The sequence below is a fragment of the Microtus oregoni genome, unplaced genomic scaffold (genome assembly GCF_018167655.1).
Source record: "Microtus oregoni isolate MIOR12 unplaced genomic scaffold, Mior012 000064F_ref0000363, whole genome shotgun sequence".
In the NCBI taxonomy this organism is placed as follows: Eukaryota; Metazoa; Chordata; class Mammalia; order Rodentia; family Cricetidae; genus Microtus; species Microtus oregoni.
Window position 1 is genome coordinate 9,635,723 of NW_024543874.1, and position 18,853 is coordinate 9,654,575.

The 18,853-nt window shown below is 47.7% G+C and overlaps 1 protein-coding gene across 2 annotated transcripts in view; it reads left to right on the top strand.

Annotated features, from left to right (window-relative positions):
- Dnajb6 (DnaJ heat shock protein family (Hsp40) member B6) overlaps positions 1-18,621 on the top strand; it is a 57,033-nt gene extending 38,412 nt beyond the window's left edge. The window contains exons 9-10 of one of the 2 annotated variants that reach the window (XM_041640612.1): positions 13,529-13,813; positions 17,291-18,621. In XM_041640612.1, the coding sequence (XP_041496546.1) occupies positions 13,529-13,813; positions 17,291-17,373 (368 nt within the window). In that variant the 3' untranslated portion in view covers positions 17,374-18,621. Of the gene's footprint in view, positions 1-13,528; positions 13,957-17,290 lie in introns of those variants that run through there. The other variant, XM_041640611.1, reaches the window with a different exon arrangement.
- Positions 18,622-18,853: the final 232 nt, after the last annotated feature.

The window sequence follows — 18,853 nt, forward strand, 5'->3', positions numbered from 1 at the left end:
CCAGATGAACCTTCTGCAGAAATATTTCAACTTTATTTTCAGTATTTAGTAATGAACGCTATTACTGCATCAATGGTAATACATTTCTGGTTTAGTGTAAATTAAGGATGTTTTCTAGTTGTGCATGGATGCTGGCAAATTCGTCAGTTCTGAAAATTGTTTAAGTATGTAATGTTAAGCTTAGGTTTAAGAAAAACTGGTAATTTGGGTCTTTGTCATTTGCTTAAAAAAAAAAAAAGAAAATAAATGCGAATGTGTTTGGTGCATTCTTTCATGAGCGGGGTCTGCAGCCTTCTTGTGTCTGTGTGATTTTGTGCCTGGGCTTCTAGTATCACTTTTGTGCTTCCTTCAATCATGATGGATTCTGAGTGGAAGTTACATATAGACCTGTCCTCAGAGTGTATAAAGACAGTAAATAATTACCAACAATTTAGTGTGGTGAGGGTGGGGGTCAGAGATTATGGAAAGGTCTATAAATAATGAGAAACAGTTTTGTAATTTGTTGGGGGGTTAGTTTGGGGATTCAATCCAGGGCTGGGTACAGGCTAGATAGGCAGGTACCACTGATATCCCTCATCTTGTCTTTTTGAAATATCTTCTAAGCAGCTCAGACTAGTCTTGAACTCGAGATCTCCCTGCCTTCACCCTACATGCTGGGATTATAGGCATGCTCCATCATGCCTTGCTATTACAGATCTTAGTGTAGCAGTTTGTGGGAGGAAAGGAACCGGTCCAGAAGTTTTCATTGAAAACTGTTGTAGTTTTCTAGGATATAGCTTACAGACTATCACTTCAGGGTAGTGCACATGAAACATCAGGATATGATTAAAGAGCCAACAGCAGCAAGCTTCTCATTTTTCAGTCTGTAAAAATAACTTCTGGTTATGACAATTCTAGTTAAAAGTTAATGTGGTATTGAACCAAACTTGTATTTAAGCCCCCAACCTATCATTTAAGAAGTGTGTAGATTCTAATTGTTGCAAAAATTACTTCTGGGACTGTAAGGACTTTTGACACTGTCTGGAATAAGGAATAGTCATTTTACAAACTTTCATAGCAGAGAAGAAAAGTTTTATCTCAAAGTGCATACTTAAAGGGAATGATCTAAAGATGGCAGAGGATTGAGTGCACTTGACCATATGTTAGGAATGAGCTGATTTTTGACTCCAGTGCCTTTGGATAGGGTGGGTATGCAAACACTGCAAACCTGAAGACAGTGAGTACCTATTGCTTTGCTTCCCAAATAGTTTGTGACCAGAAAGCCTGACATTAAGGTACCTCGACACAGGATGAGACAGAAGAGAAGCTCTGGCGTTGCCTAAGGATATGGGAATGGAAAGGAGTGAGGACACAGCAAGTACTTGGCCTCAATTTTGTATTTGCATATGTGTGAGTACACTGAGATGTACTTGAAGCAGCAGAGGTGATGTAGCTGTCCTAGAGCCCAAAGATGGGTAATGGAGGAGTAGGGCATATGGACCAGTGCTTGATACTTGCACTTGGTAGCTGTTGGTCTGTTCCTCCATCACTTACTGTGCTGACACACAAGCAACTTGTTAAAATTAGATCTAGTTCCCAGAGAGTTACCCCAGGGTGGATGCTACTTGGGGAGGGCTTTGAATTGCTGTTTGGTGTTGGTGGTATTTAGCAGTGACCTGTGAAATGAAAAGGCCCCTTTGCCACCTTGAAAAGAAAGGTCTCACTTTAGTCTTAGAAAATCTGACTGAAAGCTTGTGGGCGGTATGCTCAGTTTTTGTGCAGGGACATTCTCAGAAGCTGACTGCTATGTGCAGAGTCCTTGCATAGGAGGTTCCTGCCTGAGTTCTGTAAAATTTTCCCCCCCACTCATTTTCTTTTGTGTTCCCCAACCGAGTCAATTCAGTGAAGAAATATTCTCCACTTTTTTTTTTGTTTTTTGTTTGTTTGTTTTACACAAATTTTAGGGTCAATTCTGAACTGAGTCACTGATAGGGTATATAACAAACAGTAATACGGAGTGGCTTGCATTGTGGGCATTGAGGGCAGATTTCAATAGCAACGTCTAACAATCTGGACACATTCACCAACGTTCTTTACTTGTAGGGTCCTTCCAGGTGCTCAGGTTCGAGGTCCAGTGCATGATCCTCTTGGCAACAGCTCTAGTTTTTATTATATATATGTGTGTGTGTGTGTGGCCTCTTAAGGAGTAGCCTCTCTTCTCTTTTCCAGGATTTCTTTTTGGGGGTGGTGATGGTAAAGAGAGAGTCTTGTGTTCTTCTGTCTTCAGCCCATTCCCATCCCCTCCCTGCAAGTTCTGGGATGATCTCCCCTTGTTGTGTTTTGTTTTTGAGTTGGTCTCATTATATATGTAGACCATATGTACACCGTGGTCTACATATATGGTATAGCCCACACAGCTCTCAACTCAGATCCCTGTCTGACTCCCGAATGTGCACTGTCACTCCCAGCCCTTTTGAGGGGGCTGGGTTGAGGTGGTTTCTTTATGTAACCTTGACTGTCCTAGAACTAGTTCTGTAGACCAGGCTGGCTTCAAACTCAAAGATTCTCCTGCCTCTCCCTCCCAAGTGCTGGGATTAAAGGTGTGTGTCATTACTGCCTGACTGCCAGCCTTGATTTTTAACTGTATTGTGGGTAGAATCCCGAGATCTGTGCATGGTGTGCCCAAGCAGCATTCCCCAGCCCTCTTCCAGAATATAGTCTCAGATTCTTCTGTTATAATTTTTGTGTTTGTAGTTTGGTCTTTCTGCCTTGTTGGGAGTTGAGGAAACAAAGCCTCACTGTTTATTAGACTGAACTTCCAGTAGCCACTGCAACATCCCAAGCGCCGTGATTATAAGCACAAACACTACGCCTGACTTGCTGCATGAATTACTTGCATGTGCCCTGGAGATGGGAGGGCACAGTCCTTGGATTGCTCGCCCTAGCATGCACCATCAATTCTTGGATTTCATCTCTCTGCTAGCACAGAATAAATCATAATCTCAACCTCAGCTATATAGAGAGTTTGAAGACACTGATGTATGAGACCTTGTTTGGCATGGGGAAGAATTGCTGTGGCGTGTTGAAATACCTTTCTAAAAGCTTTTCTTTAAAAAAAAAAAACAAAATCAGCTGGCGGTAGTGGTGCACACTTAATTCTGGCAGAGGCAGGCAGATCTCTGAGTTCGAGGCCAGCCTAGTCTACAAAATGAGTTCCAGGACATCTAGTTCCAGAGAAAAGAAACAGGCAAAAACCCTAATAAAACAAAACAAAAAATCATTTTACATTTGTGTTTGTGTGTGCCTGTTTTCCCATGTGCAGTGTACACATGTAAAAGTCATATGTGTGAGTGTTGCCTGCATGTATGCTTGTGCACTGTGTATACATTGCCTTCAGAGGTCAAAAGTGGCAAGATCCCCTGGAGTTATAGACAGTTGGCTAATGGTTGCTAAGAATTCAGTTCTGTTCTGGAAGAGAGGCCAATGCTCTTAACTGCTGAGCGCTCTCTCCAGCTCCTATTCTTGATTTAAAAATATATATTACATATAATTGTAAAACTAATGTCATTCATTAGGTGTACACTTTTAGGCGACAGAGGGTTTAAAATAAACTGTGTATGGGTATTTTGCCTCCATGTAATGTCTATGCACATGTATGTTTGTACTATGCCCGTCTAGTGAGTGCCTTTGGAAGCCAGAAAGAGGATGTTGATTCCCCTGAACTGGAGTTTAGAGTTACATGTGGCTGTAAACTGCCATGTGGATGCTAGGAATAGAATAGAATCCTTTAGAGTACGGTGACTACTGATCCTTCTCCACAGCCCCAGGATTAGGTTTTGATTATGTGTCTCTGTGAGAGTATGCACATGAGAGTGTAGGAAACTCATGGAAGCCAAAAGAAGGTACCTGATTCCCTGGAGCTGCAGTTGTAGACAGTGTTGAGAACGTTGCTGTGGGTGCTGGGAACCAACTTCAGGTCTTCTGGTACCAAATGCTGAGCCATATCTCCAGCCCACTGACAACAGCATGTTTTGTTACAGGCTGCTTTTAGAAAGCCTAGTGCACAAAACCTGTCCTTTCCCCAGCTTTAAGGAAATAGATTCTGAAATTTATCCATCATCTCTGGGAGTTTTTGAAATTATAGGACAGTGGTTTCCATTTTTGCCCTCTGGTAGCCAGAATCTAGAATGTACCTGGGAGGCAGGGGTGTATCCCCCTCCCCCGTTCTCGATAGTCGTACTATGTAATCTGTATTGATAGTAAGTACATCAAGGAATGGAAACACAGGCTTCCTTTTGATTTACCAAGATTGAACCCAGATTTGAATCCTCTACTTCTCGTGTGTAGTCAGCATGTGTGTGTGTATCTGTCCTGTGTCTCCCTATCCTACAGGGCTATGCTCTCTATTTATCGAGCATCATGAAAACATGGCGTTTTTCAGAGACTTTCAGCAGTTTCACAAGGGAAGCCGTTACATTGCTTACTGCTCCAGATGACGTGAAACCAAACTCTTACTCTGAGAGCAGATTCATAGTCCCACCCCGTTTCTCTGTTTAAGACTGGCTGTCTTTGAACTCAGATCTGCTGGCCTCTGCCTTTCAAGGCATATGTCATGACCACCCAACATTATTTTGGTTTTCAGGGGCAGATTTTCAGCTGCTGACCCAGTTCTCTGGCTCTGAAATATGTTTTAAGCTAAAGAATTTTAAGTAGCAGCTAGTTTATGTCCAGAACCTGTTTCCCTTTCTCTGAGCATGTGGCATAGGGCAGTGGAGTCTGGCTTGGCTGCTTGGGTACACAGCTGTCTCGCCTGGGTTCCCCATAAAACCTGGCTCTGGTCCTAGAGGGTACTCCAAGAGGCATTCAGGAGTGGCCACAGCTGTGGGGTGTGGTAAGTTGCTAAGCAGCACTGTCTTGTGCTAACTGACAACATTTGGCCTCAGTCTTGGGAACAGTTGGTGTTTTTAAAATGCCCATTAAGTCCCAACCCTGCCTGCCTGAGGACTGACTTGGTTATGACCACCACCCTTACCCAGGGTTTTTGAAGGATATGAGCAACATAGTTTTAGGGGAACAGCATCATACGGAACAGATAGCTTTTCCATGTAGAGGATACCAGCTCCACTGGGACTGCTGGAAGTAATTTATCTTTGTCCACTGTGACTCAGGAGCTTCAGGATGCTTGTGACACACACAGCTCCCAACAGAAGCTGGGCATCTCTTGTCATCAGCTGTGGTGCTTTTCATAGTTCTTAACCATAGAGGCAGGGTCTCTATCCTCACTTGGTAGCCTAGGCTAGCCTCAGTTGTGGGGCTCATGCCTTAGCATCTTAAATGCTGGGATTACAGGGGTATGCTGTTACATCCAGCTCACCGCGTATTGTATTCATGTATCTCTGGCTTCAAAGATCATATTTAGTAAGTAGCTTTTAGAGATTGTTCGTAAGTCTGAGAATGTGATTCAGCCATGTGGTATTTTTCTAGCCTGTGTTAGAAATAAACTACATCCTGTTTGAAAGTAATGCCTTCGGGATTCCTTGGCTCCTAGGTCTCCGATAAAATGTTGTTTGTACCTACTTGTATATTTCCTACTTCTCCATTTGCTTTAATCCAGGCTAGATCATGGCATTCCCCAGGCTAACCCTGCTGTCCTTGGCACATAGTTTTCTCCCTCCCTCCCACCCCGTTATTCCAGGCTGCGCTTGTGCATTCCTTACTTGGCTGCTGTGTACTTGATTCTCTGTTCACATGTGTGCCCTCTCCCAGTTGCTCCCCATTCTGTTTGTTCATTTGAGGCTGACAGCAAATAGCTCTGTGTTCCCCTTATTTGAAATTTTACGACTGTGTTTAACAACAAGAACAGATTGTGTCAGCACCGTGCCTGGCACATGCCAGGCATCAACTGTGTGACTTCGTCTTGTGGATCAGCAGGTGATGCAGGCTAAATCTCAGGCTATGGTGGCGTTAGTGAAGTTGGCTCTTCTCATGTCCTTGGGGAGATGGCTGTGTGAAATCATGAGGAGCACACTCACATTCAGCTGCACTCGGTGCCATCTGAAGTCATGCCACACTCATGTGACAGCTGCCGAGTATTTCTCTCACAGCTTCTGGATGACCTCAGTCTCTTGGCTCAGGACACTGGCAGGTCATGGGTCTGTTTTAAAAATTCCATTTAACTTGTCCAAAAGCAGGATATTCTCTGGTGTGTTCCCCAAGTGAAAAAGAAACATAAGCTCCTATAACCAACCTCTGCACGCCAACAATTTGGATATTTACATTACATAAATTTGACCTGGGATGTGCTCAGTGTATGACTTGCCTTAGACACTGGCTTGGATCCCTAGCACCAACAACCCCATTAAAATAATGAATGGAGCTGGGTGGTGGTGGTGCACGCCATTAATCCCAGCGCTCAGGAGACAGAGGCAGGTGGATCTCTTAAGTTCTGAGGTCAGCCTGGTCTACGGAGTGGGTTCCAGGACAGCCAGGGCTGCACAGAGAGACCCTGTCTTGGGAGGAAAAACAAAACAAAAAGTTAACAACGACAACAAAAATAAAAAAGGACAGAAAAGGTCCTAAGAATTGGCTATCAGAACTGCCAGATTTGTAATCACGTATGAGTGTTCTCGCTGCATTTATTTCTATGCACTGTGTGCATGCTTGGTGCCCATGAGAATCAGGCTACAGATTGCTAAAACCAAAACTTGTGCAGTGGTGAATGCCCCGAGAAGAGAGAGTGCAGTAAACAGCCAGCGTGGGAGGCTTGACAAAGCCAGGTGTGGAAGCGGTTCAGAGACAGTTGGCACTTGTAGATTGTTCTCGGGAAGGAACTGGTGATTCTGGGTAGGATGTCCCTTTGTGCCCGAGCGTTACTATAGAGAGTGCTGTGATGGGAGTGTTGCCCAGGTCTGTAATCCATGCTGGCACCTGTCCTGAACCTTCCCTGCTGCTAGCACACTACCCAGAAGGCTATGTTCTTGAGTCTTAGTGGTTCCCTGCTTTTGAAGGATTGCCAGGAGGACCTGGCGTTTGTTTCAGTTGTGGAATATTTTTTATTAAATTACCATCGCTTGTATGTGCATTGTATCATGTACATGGAGGATAGAAGACAACATGCAAGAGTTGGGGACTTCTGGGAAATTGAGGTCATTAGGCTGTGTGGCAGGTACCCTAAACACGTCATTAACATTTCAGAGCAGGAGGCCTTGTGTGTGAGATGAGTCCAATGTAGCCAACTCTGTGATCCTCCTTGACCCACACGTTTCCTCCTGGACATGTTGAAGCTGACTGTGGGCCTTGTATGACAGTTGACATCAGGGACACACGTCCCACTGGAACTTTTATGTCTTTTGCAAGTCAGGTTCTCAAGTTGCCTATTAGAAGTTCCTAATCAAAATATAACTTGGTTCCTTGGATTGGGCCTCTCATGCCTTCGGAAGTCATTAACTCACTCTGCTTCCAGGACATAGCCTTAAAGGTTGGTCCACTGACTTGTGTCTCTTTGCTGCTGGGGTACCTAGGATGGAGCTGGGGTGCAAAGTGTTGGTTTGTCCCATGGTGGAGGAGGAAGGCTTCAAACTCTGCAGGTTTGGGCAGATTTCTTGGGTCCAGCCACCTTTCAGAGGAACCTGAAAGTTGGGACAAAATCTCTTGCTTGTTTGTGGAGTTGCCCTTCCTTCCCTAGGCTTCTGATGGGTCCTGTCAGTGCACTTGTATACAATCAGTATCTGATGAGGGACAGAGCAGAACTGTTCTGTCCGGCTGCTTCTGCGGGCTTTAAATGTGCACGCTGTCCAATCTCACACACTGCGGATTCTGCCTCCCCCACTGTTAGAGCTACAGCATTGCTGTGTGTACTAGGCTTCTGCACTTGCGTCCCTGGAAGAGATCAGTACAGCAAGCCATAGTGTGGGCCGGGACCACATCTTCCTAATTCCTAAGAAGTTGTCAGTGGGGCCGGGCGGTGGTGGCGCACGCCTTTAATCCCAGCACTCGGGAGGCAGAGGCAGGCGGATCTCTGTGAGTTCGAGACCAGCCTGGTCTACAAGAGCTAGTTCCAGGACAGGCTCCAAAACCACAGAGAAACCCTGTCTCGAAAAACCAAAAAAAAAAAAAAAAAAAAAAAAAAAAAGAAGTTGTCAGTGGTTCTCAACCTTCCTAATGCTGCAACCCTTTAATACACAGTTCTTCATGTTGTGGTGGCCCTCGACCACAAAATTCTATTTCATTGCCACTTCACAACCATAATTTTTCTGCTGTTATGAATCTTAATATAAATATCGGGTATGCAGGATATCTGCCATGCAGCTGCTGTGAAAGCCATTTGATCCCCAAGGGGTCATGACCCACAGGTTGAGAACAGCTGGTTTATGGTGCTGTTTCTTTGATGGATATTTCTTTCATTTTGCTCTCACGGATATTATGAAGTTCACCCTTGTTTACAGGATTTCAATCTTCTAGTTTTTTGGGTCCTGGGTGTGGATCCATGACCTCACGTTGCTAAATTAACACCCCCCACCTCCCACCCCCCAGCTACTACTGCCAGCCCTTGCTCTACTTTTCAAGATTTGGTCTTCCAGCCACTGGAACAACCTAGGGCCTAGGAGATTCCAGTCTGTGTGTTGAGGGCCCTGCGGATGAGCTCTGAGCCCCACTCTTGGTGCTGTGATCCAGCTCTGCCTGATACTTGAGGCCTGATTTGGTGTTTCAAGAGGCAAATCCTGAAGGGAGTGGTGGGGTGGCCGTGCCACATGTGATTTCCCTTTCCTAAGGAAGCCCACCGGCAGCACGGCCAGGACACAGCCACTCACTGTGTTCTCTTTGCAGGGGATTATCCTGTCTCTGCAGGCTGCATGTGAGGGTGCTGAGTAGGACAAGGAATGAAGTCCTTCCTGTGATAGGGACTGTTTAGGGCAAAGCAGTACTTCTGGGTTCTGTGATGTCTCTTTGGCTACTCTCTGATGGGGCAGCAGTGGCTTGTGTGTGTGTCTGTGTGTCCAACTCTGCCGTGAAGGTTGCGGTTGGAAAAAATCAACCAAGTAGACTGGGAGTGAGGCAGTTTGTGCCAGGAGATGAAGATGTCAGGGGTGGTCCTCATCTACCAACCCCTTAAAAAATATTTATTTATTTATTTATTTATTTATTTATTTTTTATATATACACAATATTATGGCCATAAGAGGGCACCAGATCTCATTACAGATGGTTGTGAGCCACCATGTGGTTGCTGGGAATTGAACTCAGGACCTTTGGAAGAGCAGGCAATGCTCTTAACCTCTGAGCCATCTCTCCAGCCCACCTACCAACTTCTTAAAGCTAGTAAGACAGCTCCACATTGAGATAAGGATGAATGGTCATTTTGAAGGTGGCTTTGTGGGTTCCCACTATAACAGGGCAGATAAATCATCAGAACTCTAAGCCAGCATCTTGTGTGAAAAGCAGCTTAGTTTCCATGGACTGTTAGATGGGCCATGCTCCTGGGCCCATAGAACACTTGTCCAATACTTCTGCTTATAGGGTAGCCATGAAGACCAAGACCAGAGGGTTCAAGAGAAGTGTTTCTGAAACAAGACTGGAAGGAACACATGGGACAGTGTGAAAGTCACAGCATGGTACTTGTTACTCTTTGTGCTTGGAGCTTGCAAACACAAAGCAGTCTGTATTGGGGCTAGGTCCAGGCTGGGCGCTGGGGTCAGCAGCCCAGCCCAGCTTCGTTCACAGAGGAGTCAGGCTTGGTAATGTCCCAGTGGTCCTGCTGTGTCTGCCGTGCTCCAGACTGCTAAGTGGAGAAGCTTCAGGACTCTTGGCACAGCAGCCAGTTCATTGATTTTGGGGTGATTTGTGAGGACAGCAGGCTGGAAGGAGTGCTTGGATAAATACACGGCAAATGAGCCCTTCTAGGAAGTGCATAGTGAGAAAGCCGGAGCAGAGAAATGACCCACGTCTGGGTATCTCCCACCTCTGTTTCCGTTCCCGGCACTTCATGCTCTCCAGGGCTGTGCTTGGGGATTTCCTAGTGGGGATTTTCAAGAAAGCCCTGAGAGCTGGAGGGCCCTCTGCGCAGGAAGGTGACAGCCACCAGAGGGGTTGTGGGCATTGGCTGTCCACCACTGGGCCCTCAAGCACAACAGAGAAACCACATGTGCCTGAATCCTGAGTTACTGGTTTAGTAGCTTCCTCTCCTGAGAACAAGGCTCAGGTCCTGGAGGATGGTGAGGCACTGTGCCCTTTTTAAAATTATTACACATTTATTTGAGTGTGTGTGTGTGTGTACGTGTGTACGTGTGTGTGCACGCATGCACCAGTGTACAAGTGGAGACCAGAGGACAACTTGAGATTTGGTCATCTCCTTCCATCACGAGGGTCCTGGGGATAAGACTTGGTGGCAGAGCACCTTTACCCTCTGAGCCATCTTGCCCTTTGCCAGTCCTGAGACAACAAAAGCCAGTGTTCTCTGCGAGGTTAGTTGTTTCACTCAACAGCAGTAAACAGAGCTCTTTGAAGGTGTGCTGTGTATTCCCAAACTGGGGGAGGTAGGGGGTTGGAGTGCAGAGAGCCTACAGGGAAAAGGAAGCGGGCCACCCTCTCAAGTGACTGGCTTCCCGCTATAGATGTCCTAGCCAAGTTCTGGAAGCCAGAAGCGGGAACTTGCCCAACCAGGGTGGTGAGCTTGTCAGACTGCTCCACTGAGGGCCATTGCCTGTAAAAGTCCGCGGGGATACTTTTATTTATTTCTATTGGGGTTGAACCTCGTTGGGTGTGTCTAGGTGGAGCCTGCAGATCCAGCAGGACTGTTGGGAAGGGTGCTCCTGAAGCAGAATGTGGGGGAGGTTCCTGTCTCTTGTGACTGGATGCGAGCCTGGTAAGACCTGGCTCTGGGCGGACCCGAGGACACCCATCCTGCTACTGAGGTAAGTGAGAAGAGCAAGAGGCCACTATCCTGAGGCTCGGCACTCCCTTCCCCCCAAAAAAAGGTTTGTGGGGGGTATCACACACATGAGAAAGTGGTTTCCTTCAAGAGTTACACGCGGTCAACATGCTCGCCTTCCCTTTCTCCTCCCACCATTCTTCCCTCTCCCTTTTATCAAACACGGGATACTGCTCAAACTGTAGTCTAGACTGGCCTCCAGTGCACTGCCATTCTGCCTCAGCTTCCCCTGTTGGGATTACAGGCGTGCACACACATGTCCATCATATATTGTTGTTTGTTTATTACGGTTTTTCGAGACAGGGTTTTTTTTAGGTAGCCTAGGCTGTCCTGCAATTAGCTCTGTAGACCAGGCCGACTGGCCTTGAACTCAGAGATCCACCTGTCTCTGCCTCCCAAGCGTGGGGATTAAAGGCCTGGCTCTTATTTAGTTTTTTCTTTAAATATTTATTTATTTATTTATTTATTTATTTATTATGTATACAATATTCTGTCTTTGTGTATGTCTGCAGGCCAGAAGAGGGCACCAGACCTCATTACAGATGGTTGTGAGCCACCATGTGGTTGCCGGGAATTGAACTCAGGACCTTTGGAAGAGCAGGCAATGCTCTAACCACTGAGCCATCTCTCCAGCCCCTCTTATTTAGTTTTTAAACATTCCATGGAATGAATTCACAGGTGTTCTCTGCTCTGGAGAGGACAGTCTGGCCTGGCGTCTCTGGTCTTTGCTGTGTTTTTCTGGGCACCAAGGGCTGTGTTGAATGCTCAGTCTCTCCATAGTGTTGGGGTGACTGGCTAGCTGTGGGGCACCCCAGGGATAATATGCAATACCCCCGAGGGACCAGTAAGCGTTCACATTATCCTACATGCCATCATTCATGTCAGTTTGATTCTGACCCCTGTCACCACTTACCTGCCACATTAGGGCTGAATGGTGCTCTGGGTTGGGTGTTTCAGAAACCCCGTGGGGTGGTGATAGCCTCTGTTGCTCTCCAAAGTATGCCTTTCCCTCAGCAGTCTTGGGAAACAGTGCCTTAACATGGGGTGCATGGTAATTCTCCTCTCTGATGGTCCCAGATCTCAGGCTGTGGTCTCATTCAGAGATGTTTCTTGCCTGCAGATGAGTCTATGGACTCACAAGCTTGCCCATGCCACATCTTGCCCTCAGCAGGAAGTGTGACTCAGCAAGATCCCCAGGCTCTAGGCCATCCCAGGACATGGAGGATGGGTGTGAACAATGCGGTCGAGATTGGCACCTCTGGACAGGCTATTGCTGCTGGCTTATCTTTGTGCATGGTTGGCTAAATGGAAGCAAAATGGTTGGGGAAGACATCTTCACTGGATGCCTGTAAACAGCCTTGACAAAGCTGGCAAGCTCAGTGCTCTGGATTCAAAAAACCCTCAGGTGTTTTGAGACAGGGTTTATGTGATAGGCCTGGCTGTCCTGGAGCTTTGTAGACCAGGCTGGCCTCGAACTCAGGATTAGTGTGTGCCACCACCACACCACCATTGGGTTTGGGAGTTTAATGAACCTTGTGACTGTAGTCCCAGAAGTGATACTTGACCCCAGTTTTTAGATTCCTTAGAAGCGTGTTTCATTCTGTGTAGGGCTGCTGTCTCCACACAGTGGGGAGATAGGCGGGTTCTCTGTTACCTTTCTCCACGTGTCTGGCTCCAGCAGAGCCTGGGTTCATGGGAGGCGTCCAAATGAGAACCGATCTACAATACTTTACAGATTTCCTTGAGCAAGTGCCTCCCAGTGCCAAAAGGAGGTTGGCAGTGCCTGTCGTGGCTTGCTACCAAAGGAAGGAGACTTCTGCAGGTCTCTTGCTGAGTTGACACAGACCGAGAGTTGGTAGAAGGGCAGCCGCTCATAGGTGAGCAAAGGTTCGCCCTCCTGGCAGCTGAGTGTCAAGAGAGCCACTCACTGCCTTCAACTTTAGGGTTGGTACAAATTGGAACAATTCAAAGTTGCAGGGGATCAAAGTCAGTCCTTTAATTGTTGCTTTCTTGTTTTATTTTCAGTATTCATCTAGTGTGTAAAACCTTCAGAACCCTTTTCTGTTTCTCCAGAGAGAGCAGCCTTCTCAGTGATGATGGGAGAGTGTTGGGTGTGTGTGTGATGAACTGTGCTACAGACCTGGCTGGGAGCTCTCTGGGAGATTGCCTGGGGCCTGGCTCTACCCTGCAGGCATGGTGGGCAGAAAGTGTCCACGGCTACTTCATGCTTGTGCAGAGGTGATGCGTCCTTGGTGCTGGCCTATGGACATGCCAGGGCTGGATCTGGTGCCTTTCTGCGGGGCTGCATTGTCCGGTTGGCAAGAACCATCTTAAGCAGTATGCCAGACCTCGTGCCTTGATCGTGCACTCAGAATCTATCTAGATGATGGCATTGCAGCAGAGACAGGACAGTCAGTTTCTCGGGGATTGCTTTATATCCCCATCTGGGAAGAGAATGTTCAGGCCCAGCAGTGCAGTGGTGAGCATGGACAGTTTCTGTTCTTACAGAATACGGTGACGCTAGAGATTGGAGCCATCTTTGGGGGAAGAAGGTGGGTGAAGTCTTTTGCTCCCAAGGGAGGGTTGCAGCTCACAGCTCTCCCTGGTGTGCTGTGCTTTCAGGTGTGGCCGACGAGAACGCCTTTGCAGAAGAATGCCATCGGAGAGGCCAGCAGATACCAGCTCTGGCCCCTGGCCCGGCCCCAGCAACAGTCCGGGCCCTCTCCCCAGCCCGGCCCCCGGCCCCAGCTCCAGCCCCGACTCCGGCCCCTTCTATCAGCACCCGCACACAGAAGCCACCCAGGCCTGCCCCGACGGCCAAACTTGTGTCTAAAAACAACTGGGAAGATGAAGAACAGGACAGGCAGCAGGTTCCTGGCAACTGGGATGCCCCCATGACCTCAGCAGGTGTGCAGAAGGGAGCTGGTGTGGAGCACCCCCAAAGTGGTTTGCCCCCAGACCCAGGACAGCGAAAACAGCAAGCAGGCCTATGTTGCTGCATTCTGACCTGAGCAGGCTTGGGGAGCTGGGGGAAGGTGCCAGGCCTGCTGAGCAGGGGCAGAGGAGATCCCTGCACCCAGTTCACCTCCCACAGCTGCTCTATGGACAGCCTAGCTCCGTGGTTCAAAGCCAACCCCATGATTAAAACGGGGGTCCCAGTATTCTGATGTGTATGGAGTATGTTGTCTGGGTTTAGTTGACTGCTGAGGAAGTGCCCGGTGCTGCTTCTGTCCCCAGTGGCTCCTTTTTATAATTCTAGATCTTGAGATTTGTCACTTAACCTGATTTGCCCAAGGCCACTTGCACACTTATGTTAGCTTCATTTTGCAGAAAAAAAGATACAGCCAGGTTCCCAGTAGGGTGCTCTCAGGTGAGCCACTGGTGAAGGTGGAGGCCTGGCTGCTCCCTCAGTGCTCATGATGGGATCGTCCACTGCCACTGCCCAGCTCTACCCTCAGCCAGCTGCTTGTACATCTTCAGGAGCGTTTCCTGTAGAACATTCTGGATGGTCAGCATGTACACATAGAGCTTTCCCAGTAAGGCCAAGCCCCCTATCAGTGTAGTTTTATTGCCCAGAAGTGAGACAAGCTTGTGCCTGTGGCTGCACAAACTCAGCAGGCCAGACTGCAGAGATGTGGCTTGGTTGTCCATGTCTGATTGTGTTGCAAAGTGCTCCAAGTAGGACACAGGGAATGGTCAATTCTTTTGCTTCCCAGAACTTTGTATTAAAGTCAAGCCCCCAAATCCCTTTAGGTTCTCCTCAGAGGAGAATGCAGAGAGCCCTCTAGGGTAGAGTCCCCAATGGGTAAGGCATTGCTGGAACTGGGCAGCAAGCATATAGTTACCCTGCTGTGGGGAGATGCTAGCAAAAACAGATGGGTGACTGGGACACGAGCTTTGTGCAACTGAGTGACAGATGGGCAGGGCTACCTGACTGCATAGGAAGCTTTCGTGTGCCTCAGTGGCTATGGACACCTCCCAGTGTCTACTCCCAGTGCTCCCAGGAGAACTAGGAAGGGTGGTGGGAGGTCAAAGCAGCAGACTTGTAGATTTTACTCCCTCACTTCCCCAATCCCCTTCATGTTCATTTGTGAAGGCATCATAAGGCTGACCCGTGAGTCAATCTCCTGGTTTCTAGAAGGTGCATAGGGACAGGCCTGCCTGCAGAACTTATTTACAGGTGCGCAGGCCTCCCACCACGGGATCTGGACAGGAAGTGTGACTGCAGCAGATGGCCATTCTCTTGGCCCTGGGCCACACCTGTTAAGCAAAAAGTGATCAGCCAAGGCCGAAGAATCTGGAGACAGTAGAGTTGAGTAATAAGAACAGCAAATCACTCTCCCCTTGTTGCTTGGTCAGTACTGATCCAGACCTCTTCTGTGTATGTGTGTGAACTGAGAGTCTGGAAAAGCTGTGAATGAGGTGATCGTCTTGTACATCCCCGAGTCTGGAGTCAGAAGTATCTGCCAGTATATGCCTCAGGGTGTAGCTGGTGTTTCCTCTTCTCTGTCCCTTTGCTCCCTATATTTTTAAGGAACCATGCTTTCATATAGAAAAGTGTGAGCAGCCCTTCTCTTGCCTTCTATAGGAAAGCGTGAGCAGCCCCTTCACTTACCTTCTCACTCAGAAATGATGACTCATTTTGAAGTGGGGTTCTCCAAATTGCCACCTGAGCTACACGAGAACTTGGGTTATCAACAAAGTGAAAACAAACCCGTCGTGAAGGACATTAGAAACTTAGCTACGGTTCAAAAGTGGTTTCTGGTTTCCACAGCGACAAAGCCGTGACCTTTGGGCAGCATAGCTTGCTCTGTACTGCAAGCCGCTGTCCTCCAGGCAACACAAAAAGCTTTGCAAAGTCTGGTGCTCTGCTGCTGTTGGGATCAGGAGGATTAAGACCAGACCTTTCCTATTAACATTCTGAGAGCCATGTTGAAGAACTAAGATGATCTGGGCCAGGCCTCCTGCCTGTGTAGCCTTTAGTGGTTTTGCTGTTACTGTTGTTTTTGCCTGGTTTTATAAGTCTTGGGCAAGTTTGAAACTTTGTGCAGAATTTCCCAGTGGCAGCTCCCATTGGACGTCGGCCAGAGAGCTGTCACGTACAGTCTAGATGAGCCAGGCCGGTTGGCATCAGGATGAGGAGTTTCCTCAATGAAAGCAATTTTCACTGAGGTGTCTTCATAAAGAAGGACTTTGCAATTCAGGCCAACCTGGCGTGTCAGTCCCCCAGGAGTTTCATGGCTTTAAATGTGTGTGTGTGTGTGTGTGTGTGTGTGTGTGTGTGTGTGTGTGTGTGTAAGAGAGAGAGAGAGAGAGAAACTGGATTGTCCATGTGCTAGGTAAGCTCTGTATCCCTGAGCCTTGGATTTAGTATGTGTTATGTTGACTTTTTTCTTTTTTCTTCTTTGTGGGCTATTCTGTGACCTTTAAAATTTGTTCTGCTGAACTTGTTGGAGAAAGGATTAGTGGCATTTTTCATTTGTGTATTCCGTTGGTCTGTGAACTGTGAAGAACACATGTCCATTAAAAATGGCAATTATCCAACATGAGGAAAATCATGTATGAAGGAGTAGACCTATCCTTCCTTCTTGCTGAACTTGACCCTGCCCTGTGTAGTGGTGTGGAGCGCAGACCTCTTCACAGGGCACGACTTGTAATTCAGAGAGCTGGACCTTGCATCTAACTCTGCTGCTGGCCTGCATCTTTGCGCCACCGCCTGCCAAACTAATGCATGTGCTAGGATTTTGGTGGATCTCACTGTGGGAATTTTGAGGTGTCATTGGGCCTGTTCTAGAAGTTGGGGATCTGAGATTTCTTGTGGCTCTTCCTCAGCATGAGGCCCTGTGGCCAGGGTCTAAGAGCTTCTGCAGGACTGAAGGCAAGGCCGTTCATTTCTGGCTCATTGGAAATGTCCAGAGACTGAGCCTCCATCCATCTCCTGTGGCCTTGGTTGGTAAGGTTGTGCTTTAATGACAGGAAAAACAACAGTGGCGTTCCAGGGAGTGTGGGCTGTCCATTGCAGAGGGAGCTGTGGAAGGTCTCTGTGGACCTGGCAGAGTAGGTGACAGGGCTGTGCGTTCTGCAGGTAGGGCCTTGGCAGGGCCTCTGAGGACTGAGATGGAGCCTGTTGCACAGAGCTGGCTCTGTGACTGGGCTGCTGGGTAAATGCAGGATGCTTGCTGTGAGTAGCACACTGTGTGGTGGTCGTGTTCTGTGAGTAACACGGACGGTCTTCAGCCTGTTATTCCAAACAGTTGGTGTTTTCATGTGAACAGCATGAATGACTGTTCTGTTGTCTCTGTCCGTGGGGAAGTGTCTAGTGAGTGACGCCTCATGGGGAAGCAGCTGTTGGTGTGCAGTGTTTCACAAGCCATGTTTCCTTAGGGCTCAAGGAAGGTGGCAAGAGGAAGAAGCAGAAGCAGAAAGAGGACTCGAAGAAGAAGAAGTCGACCAAAGGGAACCACTAGGCTGAACTTGGCGGCAGCCGCTGCAGCCGCTCTCATGTGTGGTGCGCACGTGCACGGCAGCGGCATCCTTTCGGTGCCGCTTCGCTTAGCAGGATTATGGACATGTGCCCACGGATCGGTAGGATCAGGGGTGTTGGAGATGGAGGTGACAATTTCGGGTGGCCCGCATAGTGTAAGCTTGTGACACATCCTCAGCCTTGTAACTCTGCTTTTCCCCAGCACTAAATCCGTAGCATTTTCCTCTTGAGTTGTAAGGATCTGCCTCATTCTTTTCAGCAGTCCGAGCCCTGCTCTGTGCACCGAGGTGTTTGTAGCTGTAGGAGTCCAGTAGGGCCCAGTAGGGAGCTGGGTATGTGTTCATGACTGTCTCCTGGCGGCGGTACAGTGGGCAGTTTTTAGTACAGCGAAACTTAACAGGTAATGTAAGCTGCGCCGTGAGCCATGGGTTTTAGGGTGCTTGATTCAGTACTCTGGCAACATAGGCCATCACTAGCCACTTCAGATACAGTCTTTCCTTGTACTTATTGTTCAATCAACTCTTAATCTTCTCCAGGTAGTCAAAAACCGACACCAAATGTAGTTTAGTTTTTGGGAAATCTCATCTTTTCTTCTTGGAGAAATAGTTGTCCTTCAGTCAACAGGTGTTGCCTAGCAATACCATTTCTAGCTCTCGTAGGTCAGTGCCGCTGGCTCTTTTACACAGCTACACAGGTGCATGCAGAAAGATCAGCCACCGAGCAGAAGCTTGACCTCAGTTCTTCAGATTGCAAACACTGCCCCTTCACATCATCCTGTCACAAATCCGTGCCATGCTGCCGTCTAACCTGCCGTTTGCACTGTGAGCACCAGGTGGTTCCAATGCCGTCTCATTTCTGGACTACACGTGCCTCTCGGGGATGTGTTCCTTCCTTTTGGCCATGAGGATCTGTTGCTTGGACTTTGTCTTCTTGGAAGAGAGGGCGTCATTAAAAGTTGGTGGACTTGAGATGCCAGCACTTGGGTCTAGCAGTGTGGAAAGGGGGAGTTTTGTGACTTATAGGCATTGCCGTAGCTAGGAGCCTGGGGCAGAGTCACCTGAGGTTTGAGGGGATGGCCGTGAAGTGTTTGCTGTGTTTGCTTGGTTTCAGTGGGAGGTGGTGTGGGCAGTTATCATGGAGTGTGAATTGGTATTAATGTGTGCTGTGGAAATGTGACCCACAAGGCATAATGTATTTTAGTGCTACCAACGTAAATAAAATGTAAACATCACTGAGTCCAGCTCTCGTGTGGTCATTCCTTGCCTACAAGTTGAACTGTTACTATGAAGAATAAAAGCAGATCTTGCATGTTTTTTTATACACAGTTTTATATATTTTTTTTAAGAATATTTATTTATTTATTTATTATGTATACAATATTCTGTCTGTGTGTATACCTGCAGGCCAGAAGAGGGTACCAGACCCCATTACAGATGGTTGTGAGCCACCACGTGGTTGCCGGG